Source organism: Microcebus murinus, chromosome 6 (genome assembly GCF_040939455.1).
Source record: "Microcebus murinus isolate Inina chromosome 6, M.murinus_Inina_mat1.0, whole genome shotgun sequence".
Taxonomy (NCBI): Eukaryota; Metazoa; Chordata; class Mammalia; order Primates; family Cheirogaleidae; genus Microcebus; species Microcebus murinus.
In genome coordinates this window covers 32369408-32392639 of record NC_134109.1, presented here as the reverse complement: position 1 = coordinate 32392639, position 23232 = coordinate 32369408, and the positions used below count along the sequence as shown (strand labels likewise).

General features: G+C 49.2%; 1 protein-coding gene across 1 annotated transcript in view; it reads left to right on the top strand.

Annotated features, from left to right (window-relative positions):
• RAD51B (RAD51 paralog B) overlaps positions 1-14128 on the top strand; it is a 764513-nt gene extending 750385 nt beyond the window's left edge. Inside the window, exon 11 of the mRNA XM_076003923.1 lies at positions 11808-14128. Within this exon, the coding sequence (XP_075860038.1) occupies positions 11808-11815 (8 nt within the window). The 3' untranslated portion in view covers positions 11816-14128. The remainder of the gene's footprint in view (positions 1-11807) is intronic.
• The last annotated feature ends 9104 nt before the right edge of the window (positions 14129-23232 follow it).

Genomic DNA, 23232 nt, shown 5'->3' with positions numbered 1-23232 from the left:
AGGGATTAGACACGCTGCGGAGAAAACCATCCCGATGACTTTACTGAAGACGCTTGCTCATAAACAGCCACTCTGTTATTGTAACTTCCACAGCCCAGGCCGACCCTTCCTTGCGACAGGAAGTTGGGATTGGAGCCGTCCATGGGCCCTGCTGTTGCTGAGGTCACCCTGGGAGCTGGGGCTCTTCCAAAGGAAATCAGCATGGGGCTTTGGGGCTTGGCGGAACGGCTGGACAGATGGACAGTCTTTGAGTGAGAAAGTCATGGTTATGAAGCAGGCAGGAGTGGCAAGTGCCCTCCTCCCTGCCACGGCTCTGCCGGTGGGAGTACGTTTTTCTTTGTGGGCATTTCTGATGAACAGCCTTCTTCCCTTACATTTGCTTCTTGGTTTCATGAATCCATGTAGAGGGCACTAGGCCAGGAGCACAGACAGAGAGAGAACCCAAGAACTGCTACCATTGTTCCTGTCCCCAAGAGCCCCCAGTCTCCACCCAGCAATGGCTTCTCCACTCATATCCTTTGTCTCATTACAGGGTCCATCTTTTCCCTCCTGGCCATTTGCTCCTTTTAATCCTCCTTTCATGTGGACAGCAGCTCTGGCAGTTCTATTCTACCCTTGTCTTCCACTGGAGCACTTTAGGCAACAATGGAAAAACTGGATTCAGGTTTGCAAGCAACATGGTCTAAGGCCAGAACTTGTCCGTTTGTAGATAGGAGCTCACAAGTATCTCATTTCTGTGGGGAAGACCCTTTCTTCCCTATCACTGCCAGCTCTCAACCACTCATCCATCTCCTGCTCATCTCTGCTGGAAACGCTACCAGCCAAGACGAGCCAAGCCAAGCAGGTGTCTGTGGGCTCACAGACCCTCCACGGATGAGGGTCTCTACTGTGGCTACCAGATTGCACTCTGATGCCAGCCAGCTCCTGGCGTCTGCTACTGGCTCTCCCAAGATGGTAGCCTGTGGAGATTCAGCCCAAACGCTCAGTTCAGCCTCCTCCCAGTCCAGCTCTGTTGGCGAAGTGAAACTCCCTGCCAAGGGAAAGCCAGCCTGGACTGTCCATGGGGCAGCCACGATAACTGGGAAAACCACCCGTCCTGGGCTGATCCATGTGCTTTGAGACTTACATTCAGTGGGCCAGCATGAGGAAGGAGACAGGAAGAAGGAGTCCAAGGCAAGTGTCAGAGTTTTTGGAAAAGCCATTGCTGGCAACACATCTTTATCTGGAAAATAGCACACAGGAACCTACAGTGAAAAGAGAAGCTTATAAAGCCTTCCATAATGTAGCCCTATCCTACCACCTCTCCAGTCTGCTCTACTGTGTCTTCCCTAATGTGAATTCACATTGGCCAGGCCCACAAACCCACCCCATACCCTACTCCATCCCTGCTCTTTGTCCTTGCTCATTCTATTCCCTTTGCTTACAATACCGGTCTAGATCTTGGCCATCTTCTGAGAGGTCCGGCTCCACCCTGGCCTCTCCCAACCTCACCCTCCAACAACCCCCTGGGAAGCCTGGAGCTTACATTGCCTCTCCTTCTCCACTCACTGCACTTTTTGTCTACTCTACGTGTTTATTTATTTATTGAAGACCATCTTAACATGTACTATTTCAGATGTGTTGGCTTTGTCTCCCTAACGAACCTGTGTATCCCCCAACCTTGTCCCAAGGATGCCTCCACAGTGCTCTGAACGTTGTAGGGCCTTAGACAATCCTTATGGATTTGATTGGCAATCCAAAAAGGAATTTAAGTGATCAAAAAGATGCATAACCAGGAAGAACTGTAGAAATGTTCCTCAAAAGTATGAGTGTGAGCCCAGGTGGTCCCTTCTTGTGGGCAGGGGTGTAATGGGGTTTTCTTTCTAGGCAGTCCTCTGATAGTCCTAGAGTCCCACAGAGGCCTAGGGAAGGTGGTGATTGGGTGAACAGTATCCTGCGATCAAACAAGACCATAAACGCGAAGCCAGAGAAGCTAAACAGTGTCAGCTTTACAACTCCAGGTGATGAGAATGGTATTTATAGATTCAGTGACATGTGTGAAGGGGGGAGTCCCAGAGGCTAATATTTTAAGCTTGACATCCTGAGGCCCAGACATTCTGTTTTTATTCTCCTCCCCATCCTTCCCTCCTGTAGCCCCTGGAACTTTCCATGCAATTTGGACAAAAGCATGAAACTTCTATTGTTTCTCAACCCTTACTACTCCTAGTGAAGGATTTAAAAACTGCTTTGTGGATGGGTGATTTGTGAGGAGTGGAAAACATTCTGAGGCCTCAAAATGGCATTTGCCATTACACCAAAACTTCCATCAGAGAATTTCAAAATTCTAGGCAGAGACAGAGGTCTTTCTGCCCTCAGAGAACTCCGAGGACAATGGAGCTGGGAGTCGGAACAGTGAGTCCTTATTTACAAATGGACCCATCTTGGCCCAGGGGTTCTGGGGAGTCTGGGTCTACCTATTTAAGAACTTTCTTTCTCTTAAGATAGTTTTTACACTGGATAGCAGTTTCTGAGGCACATCTACAAACAAAGGGTGGGAATCGAAAACTTTGCTATTTATGCGGTCCAGAATAAAATGGGGAAATCAGTGTTTTCCTTCAGAGCAATCTAGAAAGTACTAGCCAAAGAACAAATTACAAACAGCTACACCAGCGTCAGGGAAGTCCCATAGATCATACGGGATGGAAAATAACCATGAGATCATCGTGTTCATCTCCCCGGCGCCTGGACAGTCCGGATGCAGCTTCTCAATCTCCCTTCCAAGGGTGTTTCAGGCCTTACCTTTCTCTTGCTTTGCGCTGAGAACAGAGCTCCTTATTAATCCCCCCACACACACATACACACCCCCAGGGGACAGGCAGCACCTACAAAACACAGCTCCTGGTGCACGAGAATTAAGTCCGGAACATTCTCTACTAGGAGGTTGCTTCACTGTTTGTAAACAACTCTAGATGCTCATCCACAGTTCACCCCACCGTTCTGGGCGGCTCCGTGCACCAGCCAGACCCGGCCGAGCCGAAACACACACCCAACCCTGCAGTCACTTCAGGACCAAGCCCGACATATCGAAGCTATCGACACAGGAAAAGAGCTGTACCTGTTTTCATACTAAGAAAAGCAGATAGCTAATCTGTACCAGGAAAACAGATAGAAATAATGATCTGAATACAACTTGACAATTTTTGTTTGTGCCAAAGGAAGCGTATATAGTGAAACATGCACACACACACCATACACACACATATACACGCACTCACATACACACGTACCCGTACACACACTTACACATACACATGCACACACACACTTTTTTTCTCCTAATAAAAAAATAATAAATGCTCAATGCAAAAACCTTGGAAGATACAGAAAAACACAACTAGAAAACTATTAATAATATTTTGTTGTATTTCCTTCCTATATTCTAATGTATAATATATAACATATGCTATATATTATATAATATATAAATGAAGAGGTATACAGAATTCTTTTTTATATATGCTTATATGTGAATATATTTGTATATTTTATTTAAACTTTCACATAAAATATAAGAAATCATCAATTTTGTCTTTTTATTTCTATTCCAAAGTAACTTATATTAATTGTAGAAAATCAGAAAATGTGTATGAGTCAAAAGAAAGAGGTAAAGATTGTGTATATTCCCATCATTCAGAAAAGAGACATTTCACCTGCTGTATGCCCTTCTCATTTATTCTAAATATATACATATAAGTGTAAAATGACATGTCTACTTATATAGAAGTAGCATCAGTATATAGTTCCAGTCTTTCAATAAGCCTGGGGTAACACCAGGGAACATCTCAAACCATTATATTTCCCTTTCCCTTCCAAGTCATCTCATGCTATGACGTCCCAGCCATGGACCTACATGGTCACTTCCTCCTGGGAAAGGGGGCACTGCTTGGGACAGTGAGTCACTACTCAGCCTTGAGGGTCTGTACTGACTCTCTTGAGTCATTAGAGGCTTTGTGGAAAAAAGATTCTTAAATTTCAACATCTTCCTTTTATATAGCAAGAGCAAAGCCAAGTGGTCTGGTATATGGAACTTTACTATGAGCCACAGTGCATGGTGTAGATAGTTTAAGGCAATTTCCCTCCAGATGGGAAGGTAAAGTAGAAAGCTTTTCCAAATCCAGAGGAGAAGCAGAGGAGAGAGAGGAAAAGAGGTGGCAGTCAGTCAAGCAAGGCCTTTCCTGCCTCTCTTCCTTGGGATCATATCTCAGGGACTGGGGTGTTAGTAACAACCAGAGGGAGATGGGTGTTGGGGGAATCCAAAACAATCTAGGTTGGGGCCCTGCCTTTCTGAGATACAGTTTGAGGAGATTTCAAGTGTCTCGGACTTATGCAGCACAGAGCCAACATGGTGCCATGGGATGCGTTAGAAATGACAAGGGAAGTGCCATGACAATGTCTAGCAAATGTGCATGAGACAGCACTCCTATTCTTACAGCTTGCTTGGGTTTCTGATATCTTCATGGGCCCAGCATGGCAGCAGAAGTGCTGAGAAAAGACCTGGGCTTGGGACAAAGGGGCCACAGTTTTTTTCAACCTTTCATTCTAAGTCCAGGGAAGAGGAATATGGCAAATACGCTAACATCCTAACGCTGTGTAATTCAATTCTATTCGATTGAATTCCCACCTGGTAGGGGAGTGCAAAGAGGAAGCCTCAGTGAATTCGGTGCAATTCATCTGCACCACTGTGGTACACAGGTTATAAAAGTGGGATTAAGGTAGATGCTGGGGGAGCCTGGATATGGGGACAGTTTCACAGACACTGTGCTGCTGCCCTGAGCTGTCAAATCTCTGAGATGGTTAGCCCAGGCATTGTGCTGTCATCCTCCTTTCAATGGCCTTTCCCTCCTGCCCTGCCCTTGAGCCCAGCCATATGTTCTTCTCAATCCTCCCAATCTGCTCCATCCAACCTTCCTTCTACCCCTTGCTTCCATGAGTCTTAGAGTGTTCATGGTAGTCGCAGACTTAGGCCAGAGAGAGGTAGGCCTTAAGGCCATGGGGAGAAAGTCAGAAAAATGGGGCCAGAATGATAATCAGGGTGGAAAATGGATAATAATACCTATTATTATTACTATTGTTTGTCACTTATTCTTACTATGTGCCAAGCACTGGTTCAAGCACTTTACCCATACAATATGAGCTCATATGTTTGGGTTAACTCATACATTAACTCATAGCTCAAATGCATGAGTTCATACTATATATGTAGCAACCTATGAGGTAAGTACAACTATGATCCCCATTTTAGAAATGAGAAACTTAGGCTCAGGAAGGTTAAAGTGACTTGCCCAGCGTCACACAGCTAGTAAATGGAAGCCAGAACACCACCACGGCAGGCTGGCTCTAGACCCTCACAGTAAGCGAAAGTTTGGGACACCAAATGCTCTGAGCTAGACCAAGGCAACTGGCTGTATGTGGGCATTTGGTTTAGAAATGCAGGCTGATCCATAGAGGTTTCAGGGAATCAAAAACCAGCCATAACAGCTTTTGGATGACTTCCTTGTAAGCAGGGTGTTTAGCATATCTGTGGTTCCTGCTTTGCGGCACTGGAAACTGAGGCCCAGGGAGATTGGGGCTATGGGACAAGCCCGCAGTTGCAGAGGTAGCTGCAGAAGAGTGGAATCTGCATGTGTGTTGCTCACTATCTGGGACAGAGCCAGCGTTCAGGAAGGTGTACATGTCTATACCCGCACAGGTGCTTCTGGAGGAGGCAGGCGTGGCGAGCCCCCTGCTAAGGAATGCAGCGAGGGAAAGCACCCTTTGTCTCGCTCTGGTGGCTTTCAAGCAAAGAGCCCAGAGTGCTTTGCAGGCGTCCATTCATGCGCTTAGTGCCTGAGCTACCCTGGCTAAATGACAAGCCTCTCCACCCAGCATCCAGGGACTGTGTCTCCACACGCAGGCAGGGCCAGTGGGAGGTCAAGATTAACCAGAGAAGCTATGCTTTTGTTGCAGGGCCACACGAGGTCGTGGGGGGGAGGAGTGTTGGGGGTGCTTGTGGAAGTGAGTGGTCCTTGAATGCACCAAGCATGGAGCACCCAGAGGTTAGGAACAGAGGCCACGTGCTTTCCACTCAGTGGGCCTTGACAGTGGCCCAGTGGAGCAGCCACACATGCTCCTCCCTTTGCCACAGATGAGGGAACTGAAGCTCAAAGTCAAAGCTGGAAAATGGTTTCTGGAACCTCAAACCAAATCTCCTGGCCCCTATTGCAGGTCTACCTTCACATATACCATACTGCCTTGAGCACCGATGGCATTTAAAATCCCAAGCAGGCTGGGCCAAGGCAGAAGGATCACTTGAGGTCAGAAGTTTGAGACCAGCCTGGGCAAGAACGGGACCCCATCTCTACCAAAAATAGAAAAAGAAAGTCAGGTGTGGAGGTGTGTGTCTATAGTCTCAGCTCATCGGGAGGCTGAGGCAGGAGGATCGCTTGAGTCCAGGAGTTTGAGGTTGCGGTGAACTATGATGATGCCACTGCACTTTAGCCTGGTAACAAAGCAAGACCCTGTAGCAAAATAAATAAATAAATACATAATAAAATACCAAGCAGAAGAGGCACCTCTTGGGCCTAAATCGGGCTTTCCCTGGTGCAGACTTGCCTAATGACTGGTGCACTTGGGCCCTAGCTGGTGGCAGATAGACTCCTGGGGCACCTTCCAGTTGCACCACTTGCCCTGCCCAGGCCTCTCCACATGGACTTAACACTCTCATACACGCTCCTTCCTGTCCTCAGCGTCTCTTCTCCTGCCCCTTCACCAAGCCTCCCTCCTTTCAATGCCCCCCATGAAACCACAGCTGTCTTCATGGAAGGAAAACCATGCCACCTTCTCCGTTGGCCCTATGCTGCTCCTTGGATCTAAGCCCTGTAGTCCTCAACTCAGTGTGTCTTATGAGCCCTTGTGTTCTTTATTCTTGGGCATGGCTTCAGCTTTGGTGTCCTCCCCCGTATATGCTTTCCTATATGCCCAGCCGCATGTGCGGTCATTTTGCCCAAGGGAAGACACCACCCACGCACGCAGGCACTGGGGTCCTTCCAGCAGCTCCAGCCCAGCGAGGACTGTGACAGAGGCAGCGCATTGCTTCGGCCGGGCCTTCCTGGGTCTGTGTTAGCACTGTAGGCTCCTCTGGGGGCTCCTGCAAGGCCCCACGCCAGGCTGGTAAGACGCCGTCTGTGAACACAGAAGCACAGGTCTTGGGCAGGCCTGGCTTTCCCCAGCGGCTCCAGCTGTGCTCTTCCCCTGCCCCAACCCCCCACTCCACCTTCACAGTGTGCCGGGCACTCACCGTGCTTTATCTCTGTGAGACGCACTACAGCCTTATGAGGTGGATATTTCTTTCCACATTTACAGATAAGAAAAATGAGACTCAGAGAGATCGAATAACTTGCCCAAGGTCACATGCTAACAAGTGGCGTGGCCTAGATTTGAACCACCACATCCTTAACCACTGAGCTCCATCGCCTTGCTCAGTCCACGTGGGCCAGTCAACAGGCCGTCCTGTTTCTGCGGCGAGCTCTGCCTCAGGCCTCGGACAACACCCTCGCCACCATGATTTACGCTTGTGAGACCTGAGCCAGATCTGAGTCTGTAGAACTTTATCGAAGAATGGATTGATATTTCAAAGAGACAACAAAGGGGGTGGGCAATGACCTGTTTTACCCTCTTCCTGAGCCGATACTTGTTGAGAGCCTTCTGTGTTCCTCCCACTGTTCTAGGTCCCAAATGAAATAAAAATCCCTGCCCTGGTGGAGCTTACAGTCTGGTATCTTACACAGCATGCCACGTGGCAACAGGTGCTGAGAAGAAAGACAAGTCAGGAAGGAGCAGTGAGGAGTGCTGGTGGGTGGGGGTGGCTGGCTCCCTGCACAGGGAGATGAGGGATGGCCTGGGGCCTCTGCTTTCCGTAGGGAAGGGTCCTGCTCCCAGGCAGAGAGTGGTGGTAAGACTGTGAGGGTTTCAGAGGGCACAGGGGTCTCTAGCCCTCCTCATTTCTGCTGGGGGTGACGTGAAGGCCTAGGTCTAGGAAGGGGCAGCCGGTCGGGAACCCCAGCTGCTGTTGCATGGAATGGCCTTATTGATCATGACACTGGGTCCAGAGTCTCTCCATTCCCCCCGAGGGAAGGAGCTCTCTGCAAGGTTTTCATCCTGGGCTAGCCCCATCCTGATCCACCTCCTTCCTCCTCCCTGCCCCTGCCCCCACCCCCTCAAATTGGTTTGGCCTAAAGCCATGCAATCTTACCCAAACCCGAAAAATATAATTAGAAAAGTAAATATGTTAGCCAAGAGAGTCCTATACTGCATTTCAAAAACAAATGTAAGTAATTTTAAAACATCACAGTGGGAGGGGAAAGGAAACACGTGGATGGCCTCCTAAGAACCAGGTCCTTTAACACCTAGGCTCTCCCTTCAACCAACCCTCACTGCAAACTTGTTTCACTTTATCTTCTGTAAGATTAAAAATAAAAAAGACTTAAACAGGTAAAGTAACCTTACTGAAGTTACATAAATGTCAAGGTTGAGTTTTTAACCGAGTGCAATTAACCCCAAAGTCTGTGGTATTTCTACATCTCCATCAAGTCCCAGGTTAGCCATCTCTGCAGAAAGAATAACTTTGGGCAAACTACTTAACCTCCCATTGCCTCAGTTTCCCACCTGTAAAATGGGTATGATGGTGGTAGCTAACTTACCCTTCTACTTCAGTTCTGTTCTGGTAATCACATGAGCTCATGTATACAAAAGGCCTTTAGAACTTTAAGGTACTGTGAATATATAGTATAATTCTCACCTTGAATTTAGAAGTGATTATGGATTTTCTACCATCTAACCTTGTTGGGATCCAGTGGCAGATTTTATTTTAGAGTATCTGGTTTATTTTCAACATTCCTGTTCTGATGGTCTCTGGCTGCTGGCTATAAATTCTCTCATCTGAGTTGCTCTCTTCCCAGCAATTATCTCCTCTTCCACAGAAGTGCCTCAGGCATGCTCCTTATTGCTCAGTTGTAGGTATTCCATAATGTCCTTTCTTTGGGGATCGCAATGGAGTAGCCTATACACACTTCTTTTCAGTAGAGTGCTGGTGAATGTTTAATAACTGGCTTTACAATTGTAGATCTGATGTGAATGTTGGTTGATAATTACATTTACAATAATGAGTAAGACAGAGTGCGACAACAAAGACGTCTCTCAGACAACTTCACTTGTTTTTCCATGAGCTTTCCATTAAGCTACTTCTTTACTATATCAGATAATAGCTTTTGAAATCAACAAAACAACAAAACAAGCCCTGAGTGTAAAGTTTGCCAATTTCTGTGGTGTAAATATTCTCACCACGGCCAATTTCAAACTACCAATGTGGCATTACTGACTGTGGAATTGGGAAAAGATTCACAGTAGTATACCACTCTATAGTAGTCCCACCATGTGTATTAATAGAAGACACAGAATTCGAAAGTGTAGATTACAATAAATTATAGTAAAATAATTAGGATGTGATCTGGTGTCAGTATTTATTATCTTTGTCTTTAACATAATTATTTAATTATAAGTTTATATCATTTAATTGTAATGATGGCTGTGTTAAACAACTTCTTCACAAAATTGCTGAAAATTTAACAATCAGTTTTCATAAGCCCACGCAAGCCCGTTTCAGCACACCAGTGTCCCTGTCCCTCTTCCCGTTAGCCCCAGTGGGCCTCATGTCATCTGATGGCCACACCCTTTGTTAAATAGCCCCAGCTAGGCCAGGTCCATGTGAATCAAAAGAACATTAGTCAATGCTCAGCTTCTCCAAATAAGCAATGCTGACGGCTTCGGTCCAATGGAGTGACTTAATGATCTGTTTCCTTCAATAAACTGTGATTTCTGAACTCAATTCAGATACCTGAGCATCATAGTAAGCTGAGAGTGAGGCCTGAAGGCGTTCATGATGTAATATACTAGGTTTAAACTTGGCAAGCAGATGACATTGTGAGAAATGGATTTTCTTAGGTCGATTTTGGGAGTTTGGGGTGTTTTTTTAAGAGTTAAGCCAAGGCAAAAAATAACCCTTGTAACACATCACTTCACAGCTGGTCAGCCTGGGAGAAGCTATTCTGGGATATCCAAGCTAAGGCGCCTCTTTTAAACTCTAGGCAAACTGGAATCAGGATGTGGGGTTTCTATTTCTGTCTATGTCACTGACTTTCTATGTAATCCCTGGCCAGTTAGTTCCCTGGCTGGTGCCTCAGTTTACCCTCTGGTGAAATCAAGTCAATTGCCTTTACTGAGGGCATTAGACTTTTGAACTCTAGAAAATGAAAAAAGATAATTTGTAGGGTTTATCGAAGGTTTTGGAGAATCTACTTGAGGTTTTCCTAATGAGTGGGGATTCTAGGAGGAGCTGAGTTTAAGTGGACTCTTGTAAGAAATGACAAATGAGCAAGGTTTAACAGAGAGAAAGAGGAAGAGGAGTAGAAAGAAGATGAAGGAGAGAGGGCCTCCAAGCAATGTCCAGGGAAAATGTCAGACAACTGACTTGAAAAACGGTGTCCAGTGTTCACTTCTCTACAACAAGGAGTATGTGCATAAGATGAGTTAGTTACAGAGGAAAAGGCAGGCAAGATGTGGCTGATGGGTGCTTTTTGTCCGGGTTTGATGAGAGAGTTTCATGAGCAAGGAAGGCCTATGATCAAAATTATGGTTCTGAGTCCTGCATGGAAGATGACCAGGGAGTGGGCAAACATGAAGGCAATACCAGCTTCCCAAATGCCTGCATAGCATTGTGTCCTGGGCCACTGTATGAATAACCTCTCTCCTGGTCATCAGCAGGTAGTTCTCATATAAGCTTCTCTCCTCTGCTGAAGGTGTGAGCCAGCCCTTCGGATGAACAAGGATTAGAAGGGATCACTGCATACTTTGTATAATTCCCACCATGCCTTGGACTTATATCATCTCACATTTTTTGTCAGCAGCCTAGAGGGGAGGGGGCCGCTATCCCAATTCTAACATCAGAGCAACTGAGACCTACAGATATTAAACAACTTGTCCCAGATCACAACTGAGAGTCAAATGCATCACTTGGCCACAGATCTTATGCCTTATCTACAACAATCTGCCTCTGTTAAACCTAACTAGCCAGGTAACCTTTCCCATCCATAGGCCAGACACCTTTTGAAATAAGAAGCAATTTGCTCTCTAGAAAAACTGAAAGGCCAGAAGGGTTGTCCAACACTCTAAGCTTGAAAGAGTCCCTTCCAAAAGTTCTCTGGAAAGCCCAAGGATTCTGCATTCCAAAGCCAGCCAGATTTGAATTTCCTCTATAAAGATATAGTCCCTCCTGGTTTAAAGCATACCCATTGTCATTAAGCTAGTTGCACGTTTTGTAATAACTTTTGCTTACACCACAAAATTGACATAGATTATGGAAACACAAAGGCCTTGGAAAAAAGGCCCAGAGCCCCTGGAAGTCATTATTCCTTCCTTTAGCAATTGCTGAGTTAAGCACCATAAATATGGTTCCCATCTCGCTCCCTTCCCCCGCCCTGCCCTCCCCCTACTCGCACGATCTGCTGGACATATGTTCAGAAGAAAGCAGGGACTTGGGGGGGGGGGGGAGAAGAAGATTCACATGTCGTGAATCAAGAGCTTGAGCATTTGAAAAGAAAAAGTGGGGAGAGGGTGGGGAGTTTGCAGCTCTGGAAATGGAATATCCAAAGGATTTATTGCCTTTGAGTATCTCACAAGGCTGTTTTTTTTTTTTTATAAAAATCTGTAACTTATGGCATTTTTTTTTTGTATAGGGCAGTAAACAAGAGCTCTGAAAGGGGAAGGAAGCCAGGAGAAAGCCAGCTCCATTCGTCACGCAGCTGCACATCCTGTCACAAAGGACCCCAGTTGAGTAATCGCCCAAAATATGCCTGTTATTTTTTTTTCTGTCAGAAGAAAATGGGGCCTGCCAAAATGTACTGTAAAAAAGAAAAAAAAAAAAATCTGATCTCTCAGGCCCAGAGGGGGAAAAGGAAAATAAAGAAGAAACAGGCATAATTCCTCGGCGTTTTTCAAACCCTCTCCTCAGCTTGTTTTGAAAAGAAAAAGCCTTCAGACTCCTCACCGCAGTGGAGCTCGCCAGGCTTGAGGAAATCTGGCTCCCTGCGACGTTCCGGGTCGAGTCCTCACCGTTATGTGGTTCCGAGAGCTTAGAAAGAGGCAGGGAGAGACAGAGGCTGGGAGAAGGGCAGCTCAAGGGAAGAGAAAGAATTCACAGAAAGGACACTGAGCAAGTCCTCTGACGCTCTTCAAGTGTCCCATCGGGAACTGCGCAGCCCACCCCGGTTCCACCAGCCTCGCGCAAGCCCAACAGGGGCCACTGACTTCCAGCCGGTGGCCATGCCTGCTCCGTGAGCCTTCCTGATGGCCTCACCAAAACCAGCCCTGTCTCAGGCCTCCACCGTGCCCTGTGCTGTTTGGGCCACGGATTGAACAACAAGAACTTGTGTGGAAGGACATCTGGCTCTGGGGAAGCCTGACACGAGCTGGGGAAGAACCAGCTGGCTGGTCAGAGGATCATACCACCTCAGGGGGTTTCCTGGATTGACTTTCTAAAACTCCTAGATGAGGACAGACTCCTGGTGGGGAAACTGAGGCACATCAAAGGTGTTATAAAGCCTTCAGTTTTATAACTGCCTCTGTCCCATGCTCTTAAGCCCATGGCTCTCAGGACCAGGACACAAGGGATGGTCAATCCAAGCACAGAGTGCTGTTGGAAAGTCACAGTCTCTCTCCTGCTACCATTCTGACCTTGGGGAAAGGGTCTTTCATATCCAAGTGACCAAAAACGAGCAGAAAGCCTTCTCCTTAAGGAGGAGAACAGAGCCCTGCAGAGGAAGAGCAAGGCAGACACACTGTCCCTTTGCTTCCGACTCTCTGGATCCCTTCTAGAGGAGACAGCCCCACTCCTGCCTCCACTGCACAGGGGCAGGCTGGAGGAGGCCCTCTCCAGGCACACCTCAGGGCACCTGGGTCCTAACATGTGGCTGCTTGGCCATCCTGGGCCAAGGGTTCTCTCTTCCTAACCCAAATACCCAGTCAGTCCCCTTGATAATTGCTGCAGGAAGGCCCAATTTTGCCAAAGTCGGGGCCTTGCCCAACCCTTCAATGGCTTTGAGCCTTCCCATCCTGTCTGAGACTCAGTCCCAAAGCCAGCCCTGAGCTTGGGGACCCATGCCTTACATGGCCACTGCTTCCCTGGGGACAGCTGGCTGACAGCTTAAAAAGAGACTGGGCATGGCTTCCTGCTGAGAGCTGGCCTGCAAGTTGGAAGGGCAGATTCTTCCCCGGCCTCCTTGTTGAATTGCTGTGGAATGTCAGTCAACTCAACTGACCTCTCTGTGATAATTTTTTCCTCCCTTCAAGATTTATCAACTATTAATCGGAGCCTCTATATGCCTGCGGCGTGGCGGTGCTGGGGACTCAGGGATAAATAGCACAGATACAGTCCCTTTCTCCTTGTGCAACCTGGACAGCCTTTTCCATTCCTGCTTCCCTTCCTTCCTTCTTCCTTGAGTTTCCCGATGCCAGCTCCTTGGGTGGGTGAGCCAGGGGTGGAAAGGCAGGGATAATAAACACAACAAAAAATAAACCCACACACCCTCCAAAAACCCTGCGCTAATACTAGTACTTCCAAAATGCTTACAGATAGAGGACAGTTCCTTAGCAACCTGATCATAATGAAAAGTCCACAAGGGCATCTGGAATTTACTCTGTCAGACAGTCCAGCTTATCGGGAAATGAGAAGGACCAAGACCATCTTGTAACACACAAATGATGTTAATGTCACTGCCTGTCACCTCACTTATGTCAAACCCCAGTTACAGGAGTGACCCGTTGGGACTGTCCTTGCCTCAGCCTTCATTGCATGAAGCACCTGAGGGCTGTTGTCTTCCTCAGGGCTCAGCCCCTTCCTGCAGCCAAGTTGAAATTGGAACTGTCAACACAGGCCCTCTGACTAATGTTCCAGGGTGACAGGCCTGGCACATGAACGCGAGTGACGCTGTCATCCCCCGAATCACAGGTGAGTGAGGTCTCTGGAGGTGTCCACCCCCACACGAATTTCCCTTTGTGGTGGCAGTGACATCTGAGTCACTGAGCATGGGGCCATCATTTAGGTCCACCCCTCCCCTTCTCATGGCCCAGAAGGAAACTTAAGGTGGGTCATCGTAGCAGAAAAGGCTCCACTTCCTCTGAGCTCCAGACAACAGGTCTCGGCCCTGTCAGGCCTTGCAAGCCTGCGGTCGACAGGCACCCAGGTGACAAGGTCTTCCTCAGCCCGTTGTTCTCTTGTTAGCCCTTTGGTATTTCAAAGCTGACGAGGTCAGCATCTTCTGGGCTGCAGGAAACATGCCTGCCAGGTGCACCTTTCAAACAGCTGATTAATATGTCTTGCGTCTCTGGTCACAGAACTGTCGTCTAAGGGTTGTTGAGATGACTGGCGAGCTCTGCTCCTGTGCCTTTGGGAAACTCTACCCTGTCAGCAAGAAGCCTTCAGCTGAAGGGTACAGATGTAGGTCGGAGAGGGTAAAGCTCTAGTGTCCAACAAACCACATCCTACATGAAGTGAGAAATGGCGGACTCCTTTAAATGCAGGGCCCCAGGGCCTGTGACCCCGGCTCTGCTTAGGAAGCCAGCGCAGCGAGGTTTAGCCAGACCCATGCTGGAGACGGTGCAGCGAGAGCCTTGCTGTGCGGAGAGTGAGTGGCCTGACAAAGCACTTACTGACCAAGGAAAATCAACTTCAGGTGCAGCAGGAAAGGTCTGGGACCAAGAATGTCTGGGGTTTTGAGACACTGGAAAAGATTGCCTAATAATGTCATGGGCTCCCTTCCCTGGAAATATCTGAAAACAGGGTAAGTACTCTCCAATCTTGGATGGGTCAGCCTCAGCTTGAGGTGAGGAGATGGCTACATCAACCCATGGAGAGGGCTCGCCAGCAACTTCGAGTCTGTTAAGGTGGCACATTTTCACACAAAGAAAGACGATGTTTTTTATTGTGGTAAAAAATACATAACAAGGCCGGGCGCTGTGGCTCACGCCTGTAATCCTAGCTCTTGGGAGGCCGAGGCGGGCGGATTGCTCAAGGTCAGGAGTTCGAAACCAGCCTGAGCAAGAGCGAGACCCCGTCTCTACTATAAATAGAAAGAAATTAATTGGCCAACTGATATATATATAAAAAATTAGCCGGGCATGGTGGCGCATGCCTGTAGTCCCAGCTACCCGGGAGGCTGAGGCAGAAGGATCACTCGAGCCCAGGAGTTTGAGGTTGCTGTGAGCTAGGCTGACGCCACGGCACTCACTCTAGCCTGGACAACAAAGTGAGACTCTGTCTCAAAAAAAAAAAAAAAAAGAAAAAAAAATACATAACAAAATTTATCATTTTAACCATGTATAAGGGTACGATTCAGTGGTATTAAGTACATTCACGTCATTCTGTGACCATCACCACCATCACCTCCAGAACTTTTTCATCTTCCCAAACTGAAACTCTGTACCGACTGAACACAGACTCCCCGTTTTCCCTTCCCCACAGCCCCTGACAACCGCGGTTCTGCTTTCTGTCTCTGTGACTGTGACTACTCTGAGCGTCTCGTGTGAGTGGGATCACACAGGATTTGTCCTTTTGTGACTGGCTTGTTTCACTTAGCACAATGTCCTCAGGTTACATCCATGTCGTAGCCTGTGTCAAAATTTACATCCTTTTTAAGGCCGACTAATATTCCATTATATCTCTCTCACATTTTGTTCATCCATTCATCCATGATGGACACTTGGGTTGGGCTGTTTCTATCTTTTGGCTGTTGTGGATAATGCTGCCATGAACTTGGTTGTACAAACAACTGTCCCTGTTTTCAGTTCTTTTGGGTCTATATGCAGGAGTGGAGTTATACAAGAAAAATATTTTTAAAGACAAAAGTGTTATACGCTAAAAGATGTCAATCCTCACACTATGATCCAATATGGAGAATAAATACCTTAAAATAGTAGACAGTAAGACTAGGCGAGAGGGACTGAGGAAGCATGGAAGAGAGAGCTGGGTGGTTCATAGAGCAATCTGAGAAGGCTTCACGAAGGAGAGGAAATTTGAGCTGGATTCTAATGGATAACTAGGAGTTTACCTGGGAGGAAAAAATGGAGAAGGGTAGGAAAAGAAACAACCCTTTTTAAAAAAGAGTAGACAAAACATTAAATGCACATATCTTTTGACTCAGCGATTGCGCTGGTAGGAATTTTCCTGCCGTTGTCTTCACACACATATACCCAATGCACATGTGCAAAGATCCTCATGATGGCAACATCTGTAAGACATATAAACTGGAAATAGCCTAGGTCCCCCTCACTAGTACACTGTTACATAAACTAGGGGACAGCCATCCTATGCATTCCTATGCAACCATTAAAAAGAATGAAAGAGTCTCCATGTGCTGATATGGCAAGAATTCCAGACTTATTTTTAATTAAAAAAGGAAGATGTCAGTATATGCCCAAATTCTTTCCCTAGAAGAATATGTAAGAAACTATTTAATAGTCATTATTTTTGAGAGGAGCATCTGTAATTTGAGGGAAGAGAAACTAAATTTTCATGTTATACCTTCTAATACTTTTTTTTAAAGCTCTGTGTGTATATATTACATTTTTTAAATGTTAACAGGGCTCTCAGGGTGATGGGATTGTGGGCCATTTTTATATTCTTTGTGTTTTTTTTAATGTAAAATATTTTAAAGAGGAAAGCAGCTATTTTTCTGGAATTGTTTAGTCCCAGTGGTTCCCAAAGGCAGAGGGATGGAGCAGACATTTAAAGGGCTATCCTCTGTCTTTTAGAACTTTGCACGCATTCCTTTCAGGACAGAACAGTGTCCTCATCTTCTGAAGAGAGACACAGGGAGACAGTGATAAGAGAACGAGGTCGAAGGCTCGGGGCCAGGGAAGTGTGGAGCTGGGGGGTTCCCAGAGTGCCTGTCCAGCCATCCTGGGCCCTGAGCCCTCCACCTCTTCTGCACTTTCCTGTACTCCTGGTGGGGCCCCACGTCTCCGGGACAGAAACCCAGCCACACAGGGTTAACCCTTGTGCTTTGCTTCACTGAGCCTGGTTGAGGAGGGGCTGGAGGCTGAGAGAGCCCCAGCTCCAGGCAGCATTAATAAAATGCAGGTGTTTGTAGAGTTGCTTTAGAGAGAAGGGGGAAAAAAGAGTCCTGACTGCAGCAGCACATAGAAACCGAAAGCCGAGTGTGGTAGAGAAAAACGTGCCTGCAAGTAATGAGAAAGCATTTTGCAAAGAGCGCTTTGGCTTTGGAGTCGAGAAGAATGCGGCCGATTCTGGCACAGGCCTGCCCTGTAGCTCCCCCTGGGTGTGTGTGTGTATGTGCGTGTGCACATGTGTGTGTGTGTGTGTGTGTGTGTGTAGATGTGTGGACACAGGCCCTGTACACACACACACACGCACACCCACACCCTGCCACCACCCATCTTTTCCCAGCGACACCACAGACAACGTGGATTTGGCCTTCACTCGCTTTGACCCATGGTTGATTCTGACACTCCCTCCGTCACCGTGTCTGTCTTTTCCCTCCTGTCTTCCTCTCTCTGGCCCTGTGCCCTGTACCTTCCTTCCTGCCATCATTCCCTCCCCGCTGGGCCTCTGGTAGACTGTGTCTCTGTTTGGCCGGCTCCTAGCTCTGCCTGCCTCCCCACCCTTTCCCAAGCCCCACCTCCCTGTGGTCAGGAGTGGAGTGGAGGTGGGGTCCCCCAGCCCCTGCTGCTCCAGCTCTGGCACCCTGGAGACTCGAGGTGGTGGGAAAGCAGGCACCAGGAGGGCCTCCCTCCTCTCGGCCACCTCAGGGCAGGAAAGGGATGAGGTGGCATCGGATGGCTGTGAGGCGGGCAGCAGCTCTGGAGGTGGCTGGGCCCTGCAGGGTCCTTGGTCCTCCCTCCCACACACCCCCAGGGAGGGGGAAGTTTCAGACAGCCCCTGCCTTTTATCGGGGTTCTCTTGTTTGCCCCTAAAGCAAATTCTTCCTGTGGTTCATTTAGTTTGACTCCTTGTCTGAGACCTCCTGAGGAATACAACTATAAGCATGTTGTTCAGACACAGGAAAAGGCTTCAGGAGATCAGGGTGGACCCTGCTGGGCCCCAGGTGGGCTGGCGTCTGAACAGGAGGCTTAGCTGGGGGTGAAGCTCCTCCAAATGGACATAGGTTCCAGGTACCACAATGAGGGATGGCTGTGGAGATGTGTTGGAGGCTCCTACACTGCCCCTGAGAGTGGGGGCGGGGGGGTGAAGAGAGAGAGAGAGACCACTGAGCCAGAACCCTTACGGGGCAAAGGCCTGCCCAACTGCTTGATAAAAATGTTCCCCGGAATTCTGCACCCAAGGTCAGAGGGGGCAGGGGCTGGCAGGAGCCCTCTCCTCTGGCCTGTCTCAAATGGGAGGACCAAGGTCTAGAGGATCAAGTTTTTACTTTCTCAACTTCCATCCTCCGCCCACTTGCCTCCCCAACTCCCCTCCTGCAAAACCAGATGGAACAGGGGCAGAGGGGCAGCAACCCAACTGTCTCCCCCTCGCCCCTGCCCACAGCCCACAGGCCGGGGCACCTGTGGAGGAGGCAGGCCTGGGAGTGCTGAGGACTCTCCCTACAGTGTAGAGTGGCTGGGGCTGCCTGTGGGACAACTGCAAGCCTTGGACTTGTCACTTGGAATAACAGTGGGAACCATCCAGGAAAATCCAGGATGCAGGGCACCCCCACCAGCACAGAGTGGCCTGGGGGCCCCCTGTGTCCCTACACACAGCCTTTCCTCCCCTCTGGGAGTGGGGTGGGGGGAAGCCTCGCATCCTCTGTGCCCCACCCCCGTCTGAAAACCTCGTGGCGCTCTCGGGGCATTATTCTTCCACCGCCCTGTGACTGGTAGCAGAGCGCGTGAGGAGCAGATGTTTCTAATGAAGAGCCCAGCCCAGGGCCCTAGAGGTAACAGGCAAGCCATGCAGCCCGGGCTCTTGTGGAGGGGCCGCAGCCCCCAGACCTCTGAAAGCACAAACTGCGCGGTGAATGGAACACACACTCACTTGAATTCTCAGCTCCTTTCAGGAAATTGCCAAGTTAGCCCTTGGCTTTCTCCTTCCCGATGCCCGCCCCGTTTCCATGGCAACCGCCTCCCCATCCCCAGGAGCCTCTCCCGTCCTGCCCGCCCCTCCTCTCCACCACCCTCCGCGTCTCATCTGTCTGGGTGGGAACCGGGATTAGAGTTCATCGGCCGGGGATGCTTTCCCAGGGCCGCTTTGCCTTCGTGATCCCTTTGCGGCAGCCCCGGCCCCTGCCCCGGGCTTTTCAAGTCCCCCAGACTTAATGACCAGCCTGGGTTTCCTCCTCTTCTCTTTCTCTGCCTCCAATAAAGCCAGAGAATTAACCCAGGTTTTAAGTGCCCCGTTCCAAGCTGCATATCAAAGGGGGCTTCCCCAAGCTGCTTCTGCATTTCAAAGGGGCTGATTTATCACTTTCACTTAAACCCACACATTTTGGGGAAAGAGTTTTACTCAGAGGTCAAACTCTGGAAAAACAAATGGATCCCCCTTCACCCCCTCCTGGGGTGCCGTGGGCTATTAGTGTATAAACTGCTGGGGGTAGGTGGGAACAGGCTGCCAGCCCACTCCTCAACAGCCAGGGCCCCAAATCAGCGCTGTCCCCCAAGGGCGTTGTGAGGAAGAGGGGGACATGCCTGGAAGGTGCGGAGAGGAGCTTCCAGGCTGCTGCTCCTGGTCTCTGTGCCTGACACTGGCCAAGTGCTAAGGTCCACTTCCTGTTTCCTCCACCTCTTCTGGAAGCCCTACCACCGACCCTGCGCCCTGAGCACCCTCGGAGCCTGTGCCAGCACTTCCAAGGGAGGGTGCTCCCTGCCTGCCACTCTGCCCCTCCAGTGCTGCGTGGCCAGTGTCTCCTGATGCACATGCTCAGCCCCTGCCTCTGTTTACCCAGCTCCACTGGGGGGAAGCACGGAGCCGACAGGAGCCCTTGCTACAAAGATCGCTCCTCACTCCATCCCCCTGGATTAGCTGGGAGGGTCCATAGAACCTGCACGTAGAAGCTTCTCTCTCCCTGGAGAGAGGTGAGGACCCAGACAAAGTTTGGGGCAACTACACAGGGCCTGGCAATGTCTGCAGACAAGGGGACAGGCGGGAACAGGGCGGCAGGAGTGAAAGTGCCACAGCACGTGTGAATCCCTCCGGGTACCAGGGCAGGTGCCCAGAGCAGGGAAGCCCCTCCCATCGTGTTGCAGCCGCAATGCGGTGGACTTCCCTGGCCAAGACTCGGCAAGCCACCTGTGGCATGACTCCCATTTCTACAGCCCCTGTCCTCTAGGAGTCCAGGCTCCCTGCAGAGCGAATTGTTCCAGACACAGGACTTCTGAAGTCACAGAAAGAAATAGGGGACAAAATAAAGAGCAGGGCAGGGAGCCAGTGGTCCCCTTTCATCTTCATAATATTCCTCAGGACCCAGGAGCTCGATGACCTGCCACCCAGCATTTCACATGACACAATGGACTTTGAGCAATAGATGTGTCCCCCAGAGGCTGTCTGAGGGTTAAAATAGTGAGAGTCAAGTAATAATTTTAGATATCTCAGGAGGGGTTGATCTTTGTATGGTATTTTCATACAAGTTGGATAATTGAGATAATTGTCCTGTATCATGGGTTTGCTTAAAGCCAGGAGCATTGCTAACAATAACATGAGCACCGGCTGCTGTGGCCTGGCCCTCCCGCTGGATCTGCAGGCTGTCAAAGGCCCCTCCTAGATGCTGGCCTCCCCACTTGTCTTCCCTGGCATCTTTGCCCTGGTGACACCTGAGTCATCCTCACAGCATCTTCCTTCACCCCATCTGTTGAGCATCCAAAGCTCAAGATGCCCTGAGGAAGGAAGAGGAGAGAGAAGGCTCCACCTTGCCGTCAGGGGTCTTCCCCTAAGGTCCCCGCCACACACAGGCTGTGTTTGACCAGACAGCTACGGGCTACGGTGCGCAGATCCAGGTCATTTTTAAGGTCGCTGCAATGCAGGCACCGAGCACTGGCCTCTCCAAAGGCTGTCTTTATCCAGAGACTCATTTCCTGGTTTTGTTTCTTCTCTGTCCCTCTCATGAGAGGAGGGATAGAGAGGGAGAGAAAGGAGAAATCTCACCTTACTAAAGGATGCTATTTTGTATCTTTTCCCTCTGAACTTTCTGGGCATGTTTCTCCTCCTCTCTGTGGATTCAACAGCTGTGCCCCTCACCCCTGGACTGGGCCTCCTCCTCCCCTTTGTCCACCCACCCTTCTGCAAAGCCTCAACGCCGTACAGTAATCTCCTCCATGGTGTTTCTCTACCTGGTCTCAGGCTCCCCGGTAAAGCCATGGTCCTCTGCCGGCCAGAGCTCACGTCTCTGATTCAGCAACAGAGGCAGGTGTTCAGGGCAATCTGGGTTAGGTCCACTGCAGACCAAAGGAAATGCCACCGGGCTGATTCAGGGCCTTCAGAAGTGAGTCAGCCCCCAGCCATCAACCATCGCTGTTACCCAACATCACACCCTCATTATTCATGAATTCTTCTCTTCAGTTTACTAGACAGCAGAGCCCAGCCAGGACTTGAGTGCCTCAAGATGACTTACTGGCCTGCTGTGGGCTGCCCAGCAAGTACGTGCCCTGCCTCTGCATAAAAACTGGTGTGTAAGAGCACCAAGTTGGGAGGCTCGTGCCTCGGAGCATCTTCCCATATGCCTCTGGGCACCCTGAGCAGGCTGTGCTGTATTCCACACCTTGGGAAAATGTCCCCATGAATGCGATGAATGGGAAGGGTCCTGGAGGAAAGTTGGGAGGGCTAGGTGGCCCCCATCTCTGCCCAGCCCTCCTTTGCCACAGTCAGGCCGGCACCTCCGCCGCAGCCTGCATCCTATGGTATAGACCAATGTTACTTTTGCTTTTCATTCCTTCTATGGCCAAAGTGAGGACCTACCCAGTTGAAGTTGGAATTGGATGGTGGCTTTCCTTCATATGGGGTGCAGGGGGACTTTTCTGGGTATAGTGGAATAATGTTGCAGCCACAAACATGGCTTTGGAGTCCCAGATGCTTGGACTCAAATTCCAACCCTGCCATGTACCAGCCCAGCAAGTGACTTAACCTCTCTCAGCCTGTTTCCTCTTTTATAAAATAAGAATAATGATGACGGCAACCCTGTAGGCCCTTGTGAGTCCTGAATGTCATCATGCACATAAACACCTGACACACAGTAAGTGTTGTCACTGATGTTATTACTACCATTATCACCACCATTTTCCTTAAACCAAACTCTTCTTTAGCATAAGAACCCTTGTCTTGTTTATTTCTGCATCTTCAGCACCAGGCACGGCAAAGTAAATGGTAGTTAAACGGAACTTTAGAAGGTGAGGAGTCCTAGAAGGAGGGAATGGCATGTTCAAAGGTCCTGTGGTAGGAGATGCATGGAAAAATTGAAGAAAATGCCATAGGAAAAACATGCAATTATTAGCCACAGGGTCCAAGCAGATGGCTCACCTGGCCTCCTCCTTCCTAATTTGCATGGCGAGACCACTGAAGCCTGGGGCCTCCATGCCCCCTCGGGGCCTTCTGCTCCCCTCGCTGGCCAGGAAACGTCCCACAGGACAGAAACACCTGAGGTGAACTGCACCCCCAAAGACTCAGGGAAGTAGAAATATAGGAAGAGAGGATCCCAAGGCCTTTTATGTTAAGTTACCACAAAAAAAATAATCCTCCAAACCTGTCTGGGCAATTTGTACTTGGAATTGGGTAATTAGGAGGTGGTGGGGAAGGAACCCCGGGCAGGGGCTGTGGTTCCCGGGGGAGAGAGAAGATCTTTACAGACCAAGCCAAAGGCAGGGATGGGGAGAGATAAGAGGGGTCTGTCTTCCGTTTAGCTCCAAACCCTCTGCCCCAAACATGCCCATGCCACATGGGAACGGCCCGGTGCCACCAGCCAAACTGAAAACTTATCCCCTCCTCCATGCCCCCCTCTTCCAAAGTCTTGGAAAACTGTCTTCTTCCCCATCCTTTCCCCCTCTCTCATTCTGCAAGAGCCTGCCTCAACTTCAGCTGTTAGCTCTCCCAGGGGCACTCGCATTTAACAAAAGCAAGAGCCTCAATGCCCCACAGGAGGGGCTCCTGAATGGTTCCCCTTCTGG